This window comes from Pithys albifrons, chromosome 1 (genome assembly GCF_047495875.1).
Source record: "Pithys albifrons albifrons isolate INPA30051 chromosome 1, PitAlb_v1, whole genome shotgun sequence".
NCBI lineage: Eukaryota > Metazoa > Chordata > Aves > Passeriformes > Thamnophilidae > Pithys > Pithys albifrons.
Window position 1 is genome coordinate 16,145,940 of NC_092458.1, and position 22,156 is coordinate 16,168,095.

The 22,156-nt window shown below is 40.5% G+C and overlaps 1 protein-coding gene across 1 annotated transcript; it reads left to right on the forward strand.

Annotated features, from left to right (window-relative positions):
* Positions 1 to 1,227: 1,227 nt before the first annotated feature.
* On the forward strand, positions 1,228 to 22,154 carry MXRA5 (matrix remodeling associated 5). The gene is made up of 7 exons (XM_071566537.1): positions 1,228 to 1,853; positions 3,895 to 4,110; positions 6,400 to 6,529; positions 6,854 to 7,244; positions 9,807 to 14,798; positions 15,459 to 16,359; positions 17,867 to 22,154. Exons 1-7 carry the CDS (start codon positions 1,678 to 1,680, stop codon positions 19,776 to 19,778), a joined length of 8,718 nt encoding a protein of 2,905 aa, XP_071422638.1. The 5' UTR covers positions 1,228 to 1,677; the 3' UTR covers positions 19,779 to 22,154.
* The last annotated feature ends 2 nt before the right edge of the window (positions 22,155 to 22,156 follow it).

The following is a 22,156-nucleotide window of genomic DNA, read 5'->3' on the forward strand; positions in this document are numbered from 1 at the left end:
CAGATTCTGATGCTGACTGTTAGCTTATTGATAACAGGTGGAGATGTTTCTTCCCCCAGCCTTTCTGATAATCAAACCTCTTACAGGTTTCAAAGTCAAAAATGGTCCACTCATTAAGATTCTGATTATTGCTATTAATTTGGTGATGATACACTTGCCACACAGCCTTACAGTGTAGAACATAATGCCGTTCACTAGATTTACTTATCATGGAGATTGAATGTGAAAGCTCCACAACAAAACTCAGAGGCATTCTCATGCTACATCTGCTGCTTTCTGCAACTCCTTTGTGTCTTGAAAGACTGAGTTATTTGTTTTTCTAGAACAGATGAGTGTAACTGCCACACTGGCTATCTAGAGAACAGAAAATTGTTCATATCCAAAAACCACACAGTGGAACTAAGTAGATAATAGAGGATGGTCTTCTGAATGATGAATTTTGCACTGGTCCAGAAGCAGGCTTACTTTTGTGTACTGAAAAAATTGCTAATACGGGAGGGAAGTTGAGGGGAGGGATGTTAATGATTTAATATGAGAGTTTGTTCTCCGGTGGATTTCAAAGGCAAAAAGTAATTCATGACTGAGCCTATATTCAGTCTGGTTCATTAATGGTTGCTACCTTTTACTCTATCCTTGTAATTTCCTCTCCATTTCAGTTCTGAGATTTCTGTTCACATGCATTTTTGCAGTGTTTTTCCTTGAGAGATCAATTCCCACATACAGATAGGATACAGGCTTTTGCAGCAGAATTGTGCCAGTATGAAGTATAAGGCTCGATGTGAAGTTCATTCTTTGTGTTGTGATAGGACACCAATATCAAAGAACCATGGAATTACTAAAGTTGAAAAAGATCTCTTAAGATCATCGAGTCCAACCATTAACCCAGCACTGTCAAGTCCATCACTAAACCATGTCTCTAAGCACCGTAACAGTATGAAAAGAAGCCCAGGCTGCTGGGTCCAGTTTTGGGGTTGTGTACTGGACTCTAGTCTGCGTGTGCGAGCACACAAAGCGCGCAGCCGCACATCTGAGCGTTTCAAGGGTGCTGGATCTGTCCAGGTCCCAGAGACAAACTTTCCGTGAGCTTCAGGGCTCCAACCCACGCCGGGGTCCGACTTCCCCCGAAGCCGCAACTCCCACGGCCCTCCACCCTGCCGACTCCCGAGCCTCTTTCAGCCACCCCTCTCCGCCCCCCGGCGCAGGCCCGCCCGCAGCCGCCCCCCCTGCCCGGAGGGGCCGCCCACCCCGCAAGAGGAGCCGCTCCGCCGCGCCCTCCCCTGCACAGCGCCCGGCGCGGGGAGAAGGGCGAAACGCGCGGCGTCCCGGCGCCCCGGCATCCCGCGTCCCTCGTCCCCATGCCCGCTCCGGGAGGCTACTGCCGCGGGAGGATCTGCGCGCCCAGGCAGCCCGTCCAGCGGCCGAGAACCGCCCGCATCGCCTGCCCGCCCGCCGGCCTGCGGAGGTCCCGGAGAGAAGCGCTGCCCTCCCGCCGGGGCTGAGAGGTTGCGGCGCCCCGACTTTCGGCGGCGACGTGGGGCACGCAGAGAAGCGAGCGCTCGGACACAATAGCAGCCCGTAAAAAACAGCGCCCCGGCGGTGCGTGCGCGGCTCCGCGCATCGCTTATGCTTGTTCGGGGGGACGCGACCGCGGCGGCGGATCCGGCAGGATGACGGGCGATGAGGAGTCCTAAAGTGGCGTCGAAGCTGGCCGCTGCAGGCAGCGATGACCCCCGGCGAGCCGGTGCCGGAGGGCAGGCCGGGGGCCAGGTGAGCGCCGGCGCCGCGCCGCCGTCCGCCCGCAGCCTTCCGGAGCATCGGGCGGCGCCTGCCGAGACCGCCTCACCCAGCCGCAGGTAAGGGGGAGCGCACGGCCGGCCGCGGCTGTCGCAGTGCCCTGCGGTGGGTTTTGGGGAGCGGGGGAGGTGGGTGGGCTGCGCGGCCGTCTGGCTGGCGGCGGTCGGGCGCACCGCGGGCCGTGCCGCCGTGTGTCGGCGCCCGCCCTCAGCCCATCCGCTCCCGTCGCCCGGCCTGGCGGGGGCATTCTACCGTAATGGGAAGGAAGCATCTGCCTCCGGTACGGCCGAAAGAAACGCGGAGGCGAGGGGCGATGCGGCCGTCGCCGCCTCCTCCCCACGACGGCACCGGCCGGACTCCCCCCCCCAGCACCGCCCTCCGGCAGGCGGGGCCGCAGTCCATTGGCTGGCACGCCGCGCGGGGGCGTGGGCGGCAGCCAATGGCGGGGCGCGAATGGGGCAGTCGGGAGCGCCCCCGCGCGGTGGGGCGAGGTGTTGCGAGCCCTGGGGACCACCGCCCTCCTGCACCGTGCGCTGCCTGGGCAGAGCACCCTGAGCCCCTCCGGCCAGCCCCTCACCAGCCCCTCGATCGCTGCAGCTTCCTCTTCACCTCAGTGAGAGCATCCAGTAAGGGACCCCTCCCAAAAGGGATTGAAGTGGGTAGGCTGTTTTTCAGAGGGAGTTTTCATTTAAAAGAACTTAAGGAAAATAGCACCTGAAAATTCTTGAACAAATTAAAAACTGTTTGTCTTGTAAAGAATGCTAAACGTCTCATTAACTTGACCACAGATATGTGGGAAACCTCTTCATCCCAGCAATCCTCTCCTTTGAACTGTAATGGTTTGCACATGATGGTCTTAGGAAAAAAATATGCATCTCATTTCCCACAGATCTGAGAAAATCTAACTTTTATACTAAAAGCAACTAACTAATGGAACTATTAATAGCTGGTAGAAGTTAATGCCTTTCTGTCATTGTCACAGTGTTGTACAAAAGCAGGAATATTAAATTTTTGTTACTTGTAACCTGTATTCCTGTATGGCTTTAACCTGAAGAGCTTTCAAATTCTTCTGATGGTAGGAATAAGAATAGAAATGTTTCAAATTCATTTCTCCAAAAGTAGACTGTATAACCTCTAAATAAGTTATGTTATTTTCAGAAATTACTAGTGCTTGAGGTTCATAACAGTTAGGTTTTCTTGTCTGTTCTAAGCACATTGCTGCTTAAAATGACTCTGACACGTGTAGCCATCCAGAATTCAACACACAGTTCTGAAAATCTGAACTTAGTTCCTGGTAGACAAAACAAGTTTATAAATACAAACTTTTCCTGAGGTCTGTGCTTACACTTCTAGATAAATTGTCCAGTTTTATCAGTTGTGATCATTCATAATTTTTTTTTGGTTAAGATTGCAATGTCAGAGTACATCCAACATCACACAGTAATGCATGGCAAAGGATGGCAGTGTCTAGATCTATGGCCTGCCAAGTCTTTCCCTTTCTATCTTAATGATGCTGTTTCTCATTTGTATTATGAATGAGATTTATTCAGCCACATTTTACTCTGCTGAAGGTTAGTAGCCTGTCCAAAAATTAGGCAGCAAGGCTAGGTGAGTTTGCTAATTAGGTACCTAATGAAGCTCAGCTGTACTATTTCTAGTCACCTAATCAGATAGATATTATTGATCTTCAAGTGAATATGTTTGTGGTTGTTTTTTTTCTATTATTATTTTTTTCGTGGACTGTAGAGGGAGCCACAGCAGTTTTCTTGATCTAGATACTTCCCTTAAATTTTTCTAGCTTTTAGGTGAGGTGTTACCCTTGGTGTACAGAATAAGCCTACAAAATTTATTACTGTAGGGAGACAGCTTAACTTTATTGGAATAGATATTTAGTAGAAGAGATTTATGGGGGGAAAGCTAGCACTGAAGTAGAAAATGATGTAGAAGAAAGAAAATCACTTTCCAACTGAACTTGGCCTTGATTGTCTACAGACCTTCCAGACAATGCAGGTCATTGCTAGGTATATAATGATTTTTTAAAGGATTTAAAAAAATATTCTTTCTTCTCTCCTGTCTTCCTCCCACCCCGGAACAACCCAGGAGGAGCCAGGCAAGGGGAGGCATCAAGATGGGGGATCAGGTGGCAGCTGGAGCGCTGTCCGTGGTGCTGATGTTGGGGCTGGGGCTGCCGCCGGGCGCCCTGGGCTGCCCCCAGCCCTGTGCCTGCTACCTCCCCACCGAGGTCCACTGCACCTTCCGCTCCCTGGCAGCTGTGCCGGCACGCATCGCTAAACATGTGGAAAGAATCAATTTTGGGTTTGTATGGCCGCTTGGAGCAAACAGTTTTATGCTGATGCTGAAGCCTGGAGTGCTTTGCACACATGTGGCAAGTCAGGATCTCTGTGTGTATTTTTAAGTAGAGTTGCTGAGATGGGTAGTTGCTTGCTGGTGCTGTATTTCAAACACTGCAGTTGCAGGCATGGACAAAGTTTTAGCTTAGCCTTTATATTTCAAACAAAAGTTACTATTATTGTCAAATAAATATTTATACCATGATGTGAGTACTTTTTTGCCAAAGAGGACATTTAGTCTTCTACAGTGTATAAAAAATACATTGAATGAAACCTACTATAGGATTTCTACTAGAAGTTCAATTTTATACCTGATGTAAAAAAAACCACAGCAGGAGTAAAGTTCTATAATTTAGCCAAGTAGCATTCTGTAGAACAATGGGATAGAGCATATTTTAAATGGATACAGTAAAAACCAAGCTATTCCATTGCCTTTGGAGTTGTGGTTTTGTTGTGGGGTTTTGTTTTTCAAGGAACTAAGTGCCATATAAGCAAATGCTAGCGTTCTGGGGAGAGACTGCTCAGGCTCCAACTCATTTTCCTCTGCCAGGGTGTTGCCAACTCTCAACTGGCAAATTCTGAGACAAGAAGGCAGGGACACTTGGGAGGCTTCTTATCACAATATGAAGGTCATTTTGTGACAGGAAATGGTGCAAGAGTTACAGTCCTCTTCTGCTTGACACCAGGGCTGCCCCACTACCCGGTAGGAACTCACCCTGAAAACCTCAAGTCCTGTAAGCTGCAACTGATCGTGCATTGACTGACAGTAGGAACTTGGGGTTTTTTTTGCTTCTCCATAGTTAAAATTTTTAGCCACCAGCATTTTATCCACCTAAAACCAATTTTATTCTTAATAAGCCCTTTTACACATTAAATGTTTATTAGAGCAATAAATGCCATTTTTGAATAGAAAATGCCTCCTTCTTCCCCTGTATTCAAAACTGCACATATTTACAGTCAGCTCTCCTCCATACATTAACGTTCTATGGCAAATTCTATTGTTAAATTGCTTTTGAAAATTGGATGCAGACTTTTAAGTTCCTAAGGTGTTTGGGCTGTAAGTACTTCGTATCTTTGCATTTCGTCTCTGCAAATGGCATTTTCTGAGTTGTGTCCTTTCCCAGGAAGAAACAGTTTTAACTGTGTGTTGTATCACTTCTTACATTTTGGAAGAGAGCTTTTGCCACATTTCTGCTTTAACGTGCTATATATTTAGGAGGTGAAAATTATTTTTCTAACTGGAAATAATGTAGGAGATATCATTATTTAGACAAGTTGATATTTTTTAGAAAGAATTATTTTGAAATATGGAATTTTAATAGGATGCCAACTATATGCCTAGTGAACTTGCAGAAAGACTAAAATTATCAAAATTATAGTCTAAATTTTTAGCAAATTAGGACTCTTTAGATGGATACAATGGTGAGGAACGAAAAGTATTTCCTTCATAACCATTTTTTTAAAATTTCTCTCTGTCTCTTCCCTTACCTTCTAGAAAATACTAAAAAAAAAAAGAAAGAATCTTTAAAATTCTATGCTTTCATTAGAGATTTCATTCCCAGACTAGATAACATGTTTGATTTTGTGTATACATAGGAAAAACCCAAATGTAGATCTAGGTTACCAAGCCTACCATTTCCACATTGGCAAATGAAGTCTGTTTTGTTTGTCCAAAGTGAAATTGAATTATTTTGAAAAAGTAGCTTTTTCTGTATTCCTTATCTAAGAGAAGTCTCTAGACTCATATTATTAGAAGATCAGTTTCTAGATCTTATGTAATTAGTTGATGTAGCCAATTACATGTAACAGTAAGTGAAGCAAGATGCTTCTTGTGCTGTTTGGGAAATATCTACTTTTATGTTCAGTCTCCAAATCTTTATTCTTTATTGTTAGATGCTGCTTTGGCAACAGTGCAGTGTTTCTGCTTTGCCAGGCTCCATAGCAGGCTGCAGGCCATAAACTTATTAGCATTTCATAAACTGAGCTGCATGGGAAAACATACAACTATTAGAACTAAAATGCCTATTTATTACTTCTAATTTGGCTAAAGTGCCACAAATTCAATTAAAAGAAATCTTAATATAAACATGAACTAAGTATACTTCTCCTTGTAAAAATCTTGCAATAACTTCTGGATCTTGAACAATGCTTTAGGTCCCTCCAACTTTTCTTGAAAGTTAGATTATACTAATTTTAGTTTTGCAGTCTGTGACAGTATATAAAATGTAACTGTACATGTGATTTTTTTCCCCAGGTTTAACAGTATACAGTCTATCTATGAAAACTCCTTTGCAGGACTAACAAAATTGGAGTTGCTCATGATACATGGAAATGACATTCAGAATATACCTAATGGTGCTTTGAAAGATCTCGTGTCTCTACAGGTAATGCTTAGGTCTCCCTAAATTTAAAAAAATCTAACTTCCATGAATAACAGAAAACAAAAATAAGTTTTCTTTATAGTCCCCTTTTAGGATTAAGATACCATTTTCTCCAAAATGCATTGGAAATCTATTAACTATGCCCATGTCATACTTGATAATGCCAACTACCACTCAGTTTTATTCTACCTCTTTGATCAGCATATCATTTTTCAGTGGTGCAAAAGACTTGTATGTGGGAGGAAAACTTGTGCTTGCTTGCTTGCTATTCTGTTTGAATTTTATAATAAAATTACTAATCTCTGTTTCTTTTTTCTTTTATTTGAGGTTTTCAAAATTAGTTACAATAAATTGAAAGTCATAACTGGCCAAACTCTCCAAGGACTTTCAAGCTTAATGAGACTGCACATGGACCACAACAGAATTGAGTTTATTCATCCAAATGCTTTTAATGGATTAACTTCTCTGAGACTGGTCCATTTAGAAGGAAATTTGCTCCAGCAGCTTCACCCAAACACCTTTTCAACATTTATGGTCCTTGATTATTTCAAACTGTCAACAGTAAGACATCTCTACCTATCAGAAAATGCTCTTAGGACCTTACCTGCAGGGATATTTCAAGGCATGCCACTGCTGGAAAATCTTTACCTTCATGGGAATCCATGGGATTGTGACTGCAGCTTAAAGTGGCTCCTTGAATGGAATGAAGCTTCTGGAGGTAGGAGCAAAAGCTGTAAATGTTTGTTGAACTCATATTGTTGGACATTTTTTTTGCCTGTTCTGCATATGAATGGTTTTGTTATTTCGTCAGTATTAGTACCAACATGATGTCTATGTGCAATATTACTTTCCATTAGTGTTCAATAAATGCATGTATTTAAAAACAGTGTAGAAAACAAAAAGCAGTTGTGTGTCGCTAGCAAAAAATATGTATGCAACACCAAAGGAATTAACCATTACATTTGGAATGGTGAAAAGTGGTACTGAGGTTTATAACTGGGAGGAGGCATTAAGTTATAACCTTTTATTGTGTTTCTTTGCACAGCAGTACAGCTTTGACTTAAGGGCTGTCAATTGTCCTCCATTAACAAAGATGTCATGAAAGGTGGTAAAATTGGATTTGAACTTGTTTGTCTAAGAATGGAAATCAGGTTAATAAATTCCTGGTTAAGTCCTTTAACTTGGATGCTGTTAATGTTAAGGCTGTTATGTAGTATGCATCCTTCATGTCTATCCATGTTTCTTCATTGATCACAAATTCCTTTTATGATGGAACAAATCTATGTTAAGTATTGCCAAGTATTTGCAGTTTTTCAAGTATTTGCAATCCTGCAATTTTTTTCATAAAATAGTGTATCTTTATCCAGGCTTAGATATGAGACAAATATCATGATGCTTAGACTGGAACACTTCTGGTCATGTGCAGGAGCTAAAACTTGTTTTATAATGCCTCTTTATCCAGAATACACTAAATGAAGGGGAGGTTGAGTGTCAGTTTTCAATTTGGGCATCTAAGTTCAGTGGTGTCCCATCTCAAATAGCTAAGTTCTTACTATAGTAGGCCAGAGGAACTGGTGTTACACGAGACCTACTGCTAAAATACGAGGGAATTGGCATTTAATTTTAACTGAAGATGTCTCAAATGAGTGATGGAATCACAAAGTTTAAATAATGATTTGGAAAATGTATGGTGAATGATGGTGGGTCTTGTCATCTTAGAATATGTAACTCATTGCAATTTTGCACTTAGCTGTAAGACAATGCTTTTAAGAGTGCATGATACTTGAATGAGAAACACAAATGTTCCTGCCTGAACCAATACTTGAGGCATCTAACTTTGATATTGTATTTCTCCAGCTTATATTACAGTATTCTTTCATATTCATTAATTCAATTCATGTATGTGTATATGTAATAAGCGTGCTTAAGTTGCTTTGTAAGTTATAAAAAAATGAAATATTAGGTGAACTTTCTTTCTTTGTGCAGTGTTGGCCTGTTAGCATTTTTGTTCCTTTAGATTCCCTCTTTAGACTAAAACAGTAGTGATTATTGTAAGGAGGAAGAATTTATCCATATCGTTTTCATGTATGACAGATTTTGTATCTTTATATAAATACAATATTAATTTCTTTGAGAATTCTGTCCAGAAAGAATTATTAAAGTTCTTCAGTCCAGTGTGGCCACTGCCAAGTTGATTGTAGGCCAGGTTTTCCTTATCTTTAAAACATCCTATTTGAATCTGCAAGTGATAAACTTGTTCACTTAAATATTCCATTTGTAAGAACTTTTCAAGAAAATTGATCTATCAGACTAGCGAAGCATGTATTTTCAATTAAAAAGTACTATGAAAATTTGCCATGCACTTCCCTTTCTCCTGGCATTTTTTCTTATAACAACCAGTGTATTGTTCATTCATTCAAAGGTCCCGCATTCCTCAGGATGATACCTCTTACTAGCATAACTGATAGACATTTAATTTGCGATATGTTTCCAAATTAAATATGTAAGGTGACTTTTGACATTCTAGTGAGCAGAATAACGTAATAAAGATATGACTGTTACTTGGCAGACAAGAGTCTTTCTGACATTGACAGGAGAGGAGTCAAGGCTCTAATCTCCTGGTTTAGTTCTCCTTCTCTGTTTTAGCTTTTTGTATTCATTATAGAGTTTACAGTTACTGCAGAGGTCAGGGAAGACATGGCACTTGGTGGGGGTTTTTTGCTGGTAAATAGCTTGTATGTGCAAGAACTAGTCAGCCCATTTTGGTAACTACAGTAGGATGTTTTCTGTATTGCCAATACTGTTTTTAATTAATAAAGAAAAATATAAAGCTTTCTGGATTATTTAATGGGAAGTCCCACATTTCTCAGGTAAATGTTGCATTTTTGAAAGCTGAAAGGACCACTCCTCTTCGCATTAGATCCACAAGTTAAATAGTTAGGCTGTCACTGTACAGATGCAAACTTTATGACATAGAGTAATTTTTATTGACTTATAGAATGTTGCTATGTGCACTACAGTTTCTAGGAAATTTTTTTTTCAGAGGGAATGAGTCTAAGTTTCAAATGATAGAGTATTCAATTCTCTCATTAAAGTCAGCCCATTCAGCTGTAAAACGGCTTGCCATTCTGAAAGTCTTGCCTTATGTGTCGTGTGACATAATGCATTCCTCATGAAGTTCATTTCACACTTTGGAGAATTGTCTAACTCTACAATAGAATTTTTCAGCTTCTTTATCTGTTTCCCATTTTATTTTCTCTCTTCCCTTTTTTTTTTGCAGGTGTTTTAAAATGTAAAAAGGACAAAGCCTATGAAGGGGGACAGCTATGTCCTATATGCAGCAGCCCTAAACAACTGCAGAAAGAAGATATTCAAAACTTGAAAGATATTTCCTGTAGGAAACCTGTCATTCAGTCCTCACTGAGGCAAAATAGCAGCACTCAAGACGATGAAGATGGTGACAGTTACGAACTCCCTCTGGAAGAACTTCAGTCTTCTCCATGGAACATTGCTCTAAACATGACTGATGAGCATGGCAACATAGTCCACCTGAACTGTGAAATCAAAAAACCAACAGGTTCTACCAAAATTCAATGGAATCAAATCCAGACTCAGGAGATAGATATAAATGCTACGATTGCACTGGATTTTGAATGTCCAATGAATAGAGAAAACTATGAAAAACTATGGAAGCTTATAGCTTACTACAGTGAAGTACCTGTCAAATTAGAGAGGGAAATTATGCTCAGAAAGGACCCTAAAATAAGCTATCAGTACAGACAAGGCTCAGATTATGATGCTCTTTATTACACAGGTGTAAAAGCTCAAATAGCATCTGAGCCTTCCTGGGTGATGCAACCTCTTATAAATATCCAATTAAATAGGCGCCAGAGTACAGGGAAAAAAGTGGTGCTATCTTTTTTTACTGTCTTTTCTCAGACAATTCATACCAAAAACACCAGGCAGCAGAGAAATTGGGTAATGATAGAGAAAAACCAGAGCACAAGGACAGGACAGAGTGTGGTAGAAGGGTCAGAGTGTCAGCTGAGCTGCAGTGTGAAAGCTTCTCAGAGCCCCTCCATTCAGTGGCTCTTTCCAGATGGAACTAAACTGCAGGCACCATTTAATCAGAAAGACAGTAGGTTTTCCATTCTCAGTAGCGGCCAACTAATAATCAAAGGAGTGAGTTACACTGATGGAGGTGTGTACCACTGCATTGCCCAAGTGAGAGATGATGTGGACATAATGGCTTACAGACTTGTAGTGCAGCCTCCAGTTATTCAGGTAGCCGATTCAGGTGTAGTGAGAGTTGAAAAAAATGTTGGAGATACAATAGCTTTGCCATGCAATGCGGTTGCCATTCCAGACCCACAGCTGAACTGGATTCTTCCAAACAGTGAGGTACTCAATGATTTATCAAACTCTTCAAAAGGCTATATGCTGCATAATGGTACTTTGCTTATTCCAAGAAGCCATGTCAGTGACAGTGGCCATTATAGGTGTGTGGCTGTCAATCTGCAGGGATCAGATCAGTTTGTTGTAAGGATCACAGTAAATAAAATGGTGTCTGACAGGTCATTTAAACGAATAAAAGTGAAAAAACGCCCAGGCTCAAAGCGTTTCTCAAAAACAAGAGGGCAGGTCATAGATGATGGAGAGGGATCAGGGGCAGGGAGGGTGGAGGAATTCCCACAAAGAAAGAACCACTTAAAAGACTGGGAAATACCTTTTAAACAAAAAAGTGACCAGGTGCCAGAGGCTCAAATTAAAAAGGGGAAGAAAGGTAGAAGGAAAATGAAAACCTGGAAAAATACTGATAGAACCCAAGACAGCAATGTTGCAGAAGGCCGTAGAGTATTTGAATCTCGAAGGAGAATTAATGTGGCAAACAAGCAGATTAATCCACAGCATTGGGCTGACATTCTGGCAAAGGTCCGTGGGAAGAATCTTCCTAGAACAACTACAGCTACAACCATTTCTGTAACAACTGCTCTGCCATCAGTCATGCAGAAAACTACTCCAGTCCCTTACCCGATAGCCAGCCCTCCAGCTTCAGAGACAGCAGCTGATGTGGTGGACTCTTCTGCTGATGCGTCACCTGTGGGTGAAGATGAGCCATTTGCAGTCACTGTTTCACACAACACAGAAGCATTTTCAGTGCAGTCCATATTAATGAGGTCAGAAACCGAACCATTCTCCAACCACAGGGCTTTAGAAACACCTGCAAGTATAGATGCTGTAGAAATTGCTGTATCAGGTCCATATTTGACTCCTGTCTCTGCAACTCTGCAACCCCACGGCAAGCAGCATCTTGATGTCAGGACTGATGATTCAGTTGTAGTCAAAGAAAATATCCATGCTTTCACTGAAGAACCTCTAACCAGAAAAATCATCACAAACTTGCCTAATATTCAGAGCAGTTCATTCACAGTGCAAAATGTAGATAGATCTGTATCTTCTATATCTGAAGAAAATTCTGCTTTTGCTGAGCTACCACTTGATGCTACTCTCCTAGCTGAATCTCAGACTGTGGATCTTCATGATGTCTTGGAGACAAGCATGAAGTTAAATGAAATGGACCCAGTAAGTGTTGACACCATATCTTTAACACCACCTCGGCTGGATGAGATCATCCCAACAGATTCTCTAAGCACTACTACCATTCCTTCATCCACTTCTCCATTTGTAGCAGAAGAGAACAATGACTCGAGATACCAGCACAAAGAGACATCTGCAGGTCAGATGAAAATGGCAGACTTCAGTACAAGGTTTCCTGCTTCCACACCCATCATGGTTCAGAGCGAGGGAGAACATGAGACCCACAGGAATACAGTGACTCAAGAAAGCATGTCCAGCAGTTATGCAGATAATTCTCAGGCAGAAGAACATACAAACCTTGCTAGTCCAAAATCAGATCCCATATTCATTTTGCACAGTGCTAATGCTCTTCATAAAACAGCAGAGGAGATAAAAACTGCTTCTTCCATCAGTAGATTGACCACTGTGGCCACCACAACAACTCCATACAGAAAGACCATGCCTTCACGTATTACTCAGCATGGTAGAAAAAGGCCTTATGGGAGAAGGAGATTGAGGCCAAACAGAATCCGACAAAGACCAAAGCCTCAGCCCCCTGTTGTTTTAACCACGAAGACAATGCCTGTTGTTCTGAGGACACCTGAAGTTGAAGCTGTGACCAGAACTACTTCTGCAACTCATGGAAGTCGTGATCTTAAAAACAATGTCACAATACAGGCAAAGAAAGAGGAATATATGGAAACCACTCCTTCATTAGCTCCTGATCCAGCTGAGAAAATTCCCAAAATCAGTGATGTGGTCACGACTTCCTTCTTTAAGGCTACTGGTTCTCCACCTGAAGCTAAACAAGTGACACACTCTACTACTCCTGAAACCTTGGCACTTCCAGTTACTGCACCAACCACAATCTTAAGATCATATGTTGTACATGAGGCACTTCCCACAAAAGAGTCTAGTATACCTCTGAAACCAGAGCAAAGTGAAGTGCCAGCATACCACTCATTAGACAGTGTGTCTGAGAAGGACGTGAAAGCAGATTCTAAAATTACGGATAGTAAGACAGAACAATCAAGCACAACTTCCGCACATAGGAACAGCTTGATACTATCTACAAAACCAAAATCTCAAGAAGAGCCTATACTGTTTGATTCAGAAGTTGTCATTAATGAAACAACTGCTGAAACATTCCAGGTGATGCATCCCACTATGACTGACCTAGTTATGTCTGTTGGCACAGTCGAAGTTCTTAAGGACTCCTCAGTTTCAAAGGAGGCATGGAAGCCCACAATATCTTTAGAAACACCAGCAAACACTGAGCCACCTCATCAACAAGAGATAATTACTTTGTCCTCCTCCTTCATCACAGCAGAAACTCAGACTTTTCCAGTTAGAGAGACTAAGAAATCCATTGCGTCTCAGACTAGGATAAAGTCATCTTCCTTGGATAAAAAGGAAGCTGTGTCACATGGGTTTCATCATTTGCAGACAACTGAAAAGCCTCTGATTACATCCACTGCCTTTATTCCATTTATAAAACTTGTCACACTTCCCCCTTCCATTTCAACCACTTCACATCCTTCTCTTCATTACACCACCAAGGAAAGTAATGCCTTCAATCAAGAAAGGTTCCCAGAAAAAAAACAAGTTGAAGCAGGTAGTGACAAAATGGTGATGAGCTCAAGACAGAATGTTCACCCTACTCCTTTCTCTAACCAAAACAGGATTAGCATACAGTCACAAGAGGATCATTTCAAAGAGTTGTATAGTGGCAAGTCAAACAATAGTCTACTGCTAAATCCAAATCTTTCCTATCCATCTGCTGGAATGATACCAAGCCTAAACCAAAGACTGCCTGTTGTGCCTCCAAAGCACATTCCAGTAAGAGGCACCATGAAGCCTCCTATAACACAGGGTTCATTTCATGCTTTTGTAACACATCAGCCTCTTCACTACACCAACAAACCAGAGATAACAGCATTTGCAGCACATACCATCCAGGACAAGAAAATTTTTGCCTCTCAGAGAGAAACAACTAACCCAACACAGGCCTCTCCATTTCACAAAACAAATCCATTCCCTGAGAGCAAGTTCATTAATCAGGGCCAGAACAGATACAATATTAATTCAAGATTTTTTGGAAGTAACTATATTCCAGATAACAGAGGCACAGCAGGGAAACTACCTAGTCAGGGGATCCCCTATTATCCCAGTTCCAAAATACCAATCTTTTTCAACAGAACAAGAATATTCCCTCACTTAAGTATACATCCTAAACCAGAGATCCCTAGTCAACTTGTCCCAAAAGACACAAATGAAAAGAAGGTTGCTCAAGTATTCCCCACTAGGATTACAGTGCAGAAAGCTACAGCTGTTCCAGTGCTTCCAATGCAACATGCAACAATGACCACATTACCACCAGTGTTTTTAAAGATAACTCCTCCAGTCTTCCCCTCTCAGCACACAAAACCACAGGCACCCACTACAGTTCATTCTTCTAAAAATAGCCATCATCATCATCAAATATTTCCATCTGGGCCTTATATGGGAGGCATTCTACCACACAATTCAACTGGAACTCAGTCATCCACTAATTTCAGGATACATGGGGAAAGACCTAAAATTATCACAAAAGGGTCTCAGAGCATATCCATCCTTGCTGAAGCAGATGCTTTTATCCCATGTGATGCAGTTGGGGAACCCAAGCCTTTTATTACTTGGACAAAGGTATCTACAGGTAAGACAAAGAAAACATGTTCTTCCAGATGCTTTATAAGGATACAAATTCTTTGGTTGTTGCATAGAAATTCAAGGTCATTGTAGGAGTAGTTCAAAACACTAAAGAATATTTTCTATCACTTAAACATTATAGATAAAATGTGACTAATTGTACCTAATCATTATAGGTAATAATAACTTTTCAGTATTTTTTTTGTAGCAAAAGGAGACCTCTATCATTAATGAGTTCAATTTTTGAAGAGTAATTTTTGGCTGTGAATAGCAGCCAACTCTGATTAGTCCCAGCAGTTAGAATTTATGATGGCAGCACTTGTGAGTATGGGTTTGTTAACATTGCTACCTTAAATACTAATGTGTGTCATCTTCACATGTGAAAGGAAAAGTCATATAAAGATTTAAGATTAATCCTAAAGCATAAAGCCTTTAAAAATTCCCACACTGTCAACGTTTGCAAGCTAGTATGGTTAGTTCTGCAATAGAAACAAAGACTAATATGAGCTATTTAGTGTGTCAGAAGATGTCAGGTGGACCCTATAAATTGTAATTGGTGTTGAATAAAACTACAATGTCCCAGGGAAACATAAGACTTTTTCATTGCAACAATGTACATCTTAAAACCTTTGACTTTTTGTTTCTTTCTTTCCTCTTACCCTCCCAGGAGCTCTAATGACAGCCAACACCAGGTTACAAAGATTTGAAGTCTGGAAAAATGGTACCCTCCTGATCCGAAATGCTCAGCTTCAGGATCGCGGACAGTATTTGTGCACAGCTCAGAATCTGCATGGCATAGATAAAATGATTGTTGTGCTCACAGTTGTAGCCCACCAGCCCAAAATTTTACTTTCCCGCTACAGAGATGTCACAGTCTATTTTGGAGAGACCATAGCAATGGAATGTCAGGCTAGTGGGACACCAAGCCCACATATTTCATGGGTTTTCCCAGATAGGAAGATTTTGCAGACAGTCACCACCACAGAAAGCAGGATAATGCTTAATGAAAATCGAACCTTGTCTATCAAGCAAGCAACTTTTTCAGACCGAGGAGTTTATAAATGCATAGCAAGCAACGCTGCAGGAGCTGACAGCATTGCAGTGAGGCTGCACATTGCAGCCTTACCCCCCATCATCCAGCAGGATAAGCAAGAGAATATTTCCTTGCCCCTTGGTAGCAGCATTAATATCCACTGCACTGCAAAAGCAGCACCTTCTCCCAACATCCGCTGGGTGGTCTTTGATGGTACGCAAATCCGACCTTCTCAGTTTGTCAGTGGAAATTTATTTGTTTTTCCCAATGGAACTCTTTATATTCGCAATGTCTCCCCCAAGGACAGTGGGACCTATGAGTGCATTGCTGCTAACATGGTGGGGGCTGCCAGGAGAACAGTACAACTCTATGTGAAGAAGCATGCATCTAATGCTAAGATCACTGGGAGCTCTCCTCAGAGAACAGATGTGACATATGGCAGCATCCTGCATTTGGACTGTAGTGCTTCTGGTGACCCCTGGCCTCGGATATTATGGAGGTTGCCTTCCAAACGGATGATTGATTCCCTACACAGGTAAATCACTATTTGAGATGTTGCACCTAAATCAACTTAGCTAAACTTAGAGAATATCCCACTCATACATGTACAAGTTTCATTCTTGACTTCTGTGGGTTTTGAATGAGGCATCCAATTCTTAAGAAAGAATTTGAAATTATATCAAAAGATAGTGAGGTCATATCTTAGCATAATTTTCTTGAAAGTGATATCACTCTTAAATTAGCTTCAAGTGGTTAGGATAAGCTTCCAATATTTGTCTTTCACAGCCACTTGTAAATGTAGTAAAAAGGCCAGTGGCAAAAGTGAAGATGTACAACTTGTGTGACACTTAGTCTGCATAGAGTTGCACTGATGCCTGATTTTCCCTGGGAGAAATGGGATCATTGAATTTTATCTGTTGTGCAAATCATTATACGCAGTAAATACAGGGCACATAAATCAACTTATTTAAATAATCATGAGCAGTTTACTGACATTGTATAAACGTTACCTCACAATAAGGTCTCTGTAGGCCTGGTTGCATACAAATGCCTTAAACAATACCTTCTCCAATGTTTGCAATATCAAGAAAAATATCACTTCTATAAGTCTACAGTAACTATCCTAAGACTTGACTGAACACACAGTTTCTGCTCCATAAATTGTTCATAGTTCACTCTTTGACCAATATAAACAGGTGAGAAATGCACTGCAATTAAAATGCATAACTGTAAAGAACTTTCTTCACAGATGAATGTAGTCGTAATTTTTTTCATATTGACAAAAATATATTGAGGTACCCTGAAGTTAGCACAAAACCTGGGTTTCATTTTATGCCTTATGGTGGTAGCAACAAAATACTGTGGTTTTTTGTATTTTCCCTCATGATCTTCATGTAGGCTGTTTTTCAAATATGAGAGATCTTCTCTAGACTGTGGCTACTGATGAAATTGGTTGTGACCACAATAAACCAACTCTGTAGTGAAGTGCAAAGGAATAATAGCTTTTTTAGCATCTTAGAATTTTTTTCTTCATTTCAAAGTTTAGCAACATTTGATTTCTTTGTGACTGCTCTAAAGGTTTAATATGTTATTCCTCATGCCAGAGGAAGTTTCTCATCTTGAGTTGTTTTATCATATGACCCAAGTGCCAGACTCCATAGTTACGGTCTGTATAGTTTTCTGTGGATTATATCATTCAGAGGTCCCATATTTGAATGTTATAAAATACCTACAGTCAGAAGAGTCAAAACCACCACCATTTGGTATCTAATGGTTTTTTAATGGTCAAAAACATCATTAAAGTTATTAAACTCAACAGGATTACTTGGGTAGAAGTGAGCAGAATTGGGTTTTTTATCCATTTGCTTTTTGGTGGTGAATATCTTGAACATTTCAGACCATCTAATTATGTAACATTAGCAATGGTCTTTTCTTTTTTTTGATATTGTTCGGTTGGGTTTTCCCCCCAGATCTCACTCAGTAAATAATACCCAAAATGTGATTTTGCAGCTCATGTTTTGTTCTTTTTTCTTGCCTTACAGTACCTTGGAGACTAGAATCAAAGTATTCAGCAATGGGACTTTGGTTGTTCATTCAGTTACAGACAAAGATGCAGGAGACTACTTGTGTGTGGCCCGCAATAAGATAGGAGATGACTATGTGGTCCTCAAAGTGAATGTGATGATGAAACCAGCGAAAATAGAGCATAAGAACGAGAATAACCACAAGGTCAAGTACGGAGGGGACCTGAAAGTTGACTGTGTAGCCACAGGTCTGCCGAATCCAGAGATCTCCTGGGGTCTCCCAGATGGCAGCATGATCAATACCTTCATGCAGTCAGATGACAGTGGCAGCCGGACAAAGCGGTATGTGGTCTTCGATAATGGAACCCTTTATTTCAATGATGTTGGATTGAGAGAGGAAGGCGACTACACCTGCTATGCTGAGAACCAGATTGGGAGGGATGAAATGAAAGTGCGGGTCAAAGTAGTGGCCGAGCCTGCAACTATCAGGAACAAAACATACGTCGTTATTAATGTACCCTATGGCGATGTTGTCACAGCAGCATGTGAAGCCAAAGGAGAACCCATTCCCAAAGTGACCTGGCTTTCCCCAACCAACAGGCCTATTCCTGCTCTGTCTGACAAATATCAGATATATAGGGATGGCACTCTCCTCATCCAAAAGGCCCAAAGATCTGACAGTGGTAACTATACTTGCGTAGCACGGAATAGTGCTGGAGAAGATCGGAAAATCGTTTGGATCCATGTTGACGTTCAACCTCCCAGAATCAATGGTCATCTCAGTGCAATAACATCAGTGAGGGAGACAGCCATCAGGGACAGCCGGAAACTTATTGACTGCAAAGCTGAAGGTATCCCTGCTCCACGGGTCTTATGGGCTTTCCCAGAAGGAGTAATCTTACCAGCTCCCTACTATGGCAACAGGATCACTGTGCATCGCAATGGTACGTTGGACATCAGAGGAGTGAGACAGACAGACGCAGTGCAGCTCATATGCATTGGACGTAATGAAGGAGGGGAAGCAAGACTGCTTGTACAGCTCCTCGTCACAGACCATTTGGAGAAACCCTCCTTCAGAGACCCTGTCACTGAAAGGATCACTGCCATTGCTGGGCACACCATCAATCTGAACTGCTCGGTCCAGGGGAACCCCAAACCCAGCACAAGCTGGATACTTCCCAATGGCTCTGAAGTGCTGAGTGGCAGTCGTCTGCACAGATTTTACCATAAGAAGGATGGGATCTTACACATCAGCAGCCTATCTGCTGGGGATGCTGGGACTTACCGCTGTACAGCCAGAAACCCAGGAGGTTATGCGGAACGAGTAGTCTTCCTGAAGGTGGGACTCAGACCAGAAATTAGCAACCAGTACAACAACCTGGTGAGCATCATCAATGGAGAAACTCTGCAGCTTCATTGCATCACCCAGCCAAACCAGCGGGCACAGATCTCCTGGACGCTACCCAATGGGATGGTTATGGATGCCCCCCAGGCTGTAGGTCGTTTTTCCCTGATGGAGAATGGCTCATTGACAGTGCGTGAGGCTTCTGTGTTTGACAGGGGCACTTACCTGTGCAAGGTGTCGACAGAGTATGGCACTTCTGTTATGACTGTGCCTGTCATTGTGATAGCCTATCCTCCCCGGATCACCAGTGAGCCAGCACCTGTCATTTATGCCAGACCTGGAAATTCAGTCAAACTGAACTGTATGGCCATTGGGATTCCTAAAGCAGAAATAACATGGGAGCTTCCAGATAAATCACATCTGACAACAGGAGCTCAATCCCGTCTATATGGAAACAAATTCCTTCATCCTCAGGGTTCCTTAGTCATCCAGCAGTCCACTCAAAGGGATGCAGGCTTTTATAAATGCACTGCAAAAAATATACTAGGCAGTGATTCGAAAACAACCTACATACACATATTCTAACACTAAAACAAATGCCTTTGGCTGGATACACGTGTTCAAGTCACTGCCAAATGAGTGTAATGAGGAAAGTACTGCTTGCAACAATGCCAGGAAGGCTGAGGGCAGAAAAAAAAGGAATTAATCTGCATTGCTTTTGTACTCAGTGTGGTAGTAAGTCTCTGCAATAAAAGGAGGCATTAGACATACTGGAAATGAGGAGACTAACATGTTGGAAAAGGTCTTTAAATTGTTTAGACAGTGTAATGTGGTTTTTCATGCTATCCAATAGCATCTGAGACCTAAAGTACTCTATTCTTGTCACAATAGTCCAAAGCTATTTCTTGTTCTAACAAGCACCTTAAAAGTACCAAAGAAGTATTAACTGTTAATAATTGAGCTGCAGTGATAGAAGTGCTTTAGTAAAACATAATTTTTCTTATACCCTGCAGTGCCTTTACATAATCTACCCTTATAGAATATGATTACTAACCTTTCTGTTCATGCTTCTATCAGCTTTTCAAAATCAAAGACTAACTTAGCAAATGAGAGCGATCTATTTTAATAAAAATACATGCAGAGATTAGCTACCTTAACATATGAACAAACATTTCCCAGCTACTAAGAATGCTATGGTCAAATAATTCATTATATATTTTATATATATTTTTTAATCCGACTATGAGACTAGAAAGAGTAGCAATGAACTTGGTCTCATTTTTTAAATTATTGGTCTTTACAAGACTCTGATACATTACAATGTTTTATAATATTAAGGTCAATATACTGTACATTTTATAATAAAAAATATTTTCTGAAGAATGTATTCACTGTGATTTTCATTTTTTTTTTAAGAAAACAGGGAACTCTAAACAGTGAGAGTATGAAGTTGGGTCAAAAAACCACTAGTAATGTAGTGCTATATGTACTTTTAGTTGAACCAGTTTATAATTGGTTAATTTATAGATGTTTTAGGGAAAACAAATTAGTATAATAGTATATCTTTCTAAAAGTTATTTATTAATAGAAACATGTATATTTCAGCAAATATTTACAATGCCAATACTTTTTCTGCACTCAAGGATGGTTTATTGAATAATGTGCATGATTTTATGAAGACTTATCAATTTCTTCTCTAAAAATAATTTCTACAAGATGCTGAATATGCCCATGTTTTAACAAACTATTCCAATAAGAATTTTGCAAATGTTAACTTACCTTTAAACATATGGAGTCTCTCAGATATTCTTGAATTCTTAAAATTCTGATTGTTCATAAAACTTATGTTTTAGACTGTGATGAGAATAAAAGCTTTTCTTTTTATTTTCTCCATTGATCAAAACATGTCAGAGATTAATGTAAAGTCTTGTGCTAATATTTACATTTTGTAAAAGTTGTAAACAAAGATTTTCTTACCCCACAAATTTATCTAGTTTAGGAAAATTGTGAGCTATTAGAAAATGTGTACTTATCTTAATGGTAAACAAAATGGAGCTACATAAAGTAAAAAGTATTTGATTAGAACAAGGATGTAGAATGAAAATGACAAAGACCTTGCTGAAGATACAAGGGGTATAATTTATGTGATAGAATATTTTTTAAAGTTTTTTAAAAAGTCAGGGTAATCTAAAAATCTGTGGCTTGTACATAAACATTTATTGATGTTGTGGTTATGTTACTGGCATAATTAAATAGCACTTAATTGTGTCTTAGTTTCTTTTTTATGAATTAAACCCTTAGGCCCTAAATCAGCAAATCAGTGCCCAAAGTGAAGCATGTGCTTAAATACCTAGCAAGGATGGAGCTGCTTGTGAGAGTAGTTAATGAAGAAAAAAAAAAGACATTTAAGATTTCTAACTAGATTGTGCATGTGTGTTTGTTTGGTTGTTTCTAATTGGCTATTTTCCTTGAACATATCAGACATTAGATATGTCTTTAGGTCCTTTACTTAATTTTAGCACTTTTTAAAAAATTTATAGTAGTTCTTGGAAGATAGTCATACAGTTTGTAATAATAATGCATCTTGTAAAAGAGTCTGAACTCAGCATTTGGGAATGAAATAGGAATCAAGCACTTTTCATATTTTTTTAAATGTTAAGGGAAGAAAATAGAATGCAAAATCAGACATTTGATCTTTTGGGATCAGAAAAAAGTATCCAATCACGTTTCCTCAGTCCAGAATTTCCATAGCTGCCAGTGGGAGTTTTGGAAGCTAAGAAATTGAAAGATTTGGCTCAAGAAATTTTCATAAGACTTGCATGCTGGCAAAATTCGATAAAAATTGGACTTAATACTTTTTTAATGTGTTATAATTTCCATTATATTTGCCTGTACATGTTTTTTGAAAACATGCTCTCATTGAAAGGCCTGTAAAATTAAATTTTCTTCCAAAATAAATGTAA

Coding starts and splice junctions, on each gene's coding strand:
- MXRA5 (XM_071566537.1), top strand. CDS start 1,678: ATGAGGAGTCCTAAAGTGGCGTCGAAGCTGGCCGCTGCAGGCAGCGAT. Junction 4,111..6,399: donor GTGGAAAGAATCAATTTTGG/GTTTGTATGGCC, acceptor TTTTTTCCCCAG/GTTTAACAGTATACAGTCTA. Junction 7,245..9,806: donor ATGGAATGAAGCTTCTGGAG/GTAGGAGCAAAA, acceptor TTTTTTTTGCAG/GTGTTTTAAAATGTAAAAAG.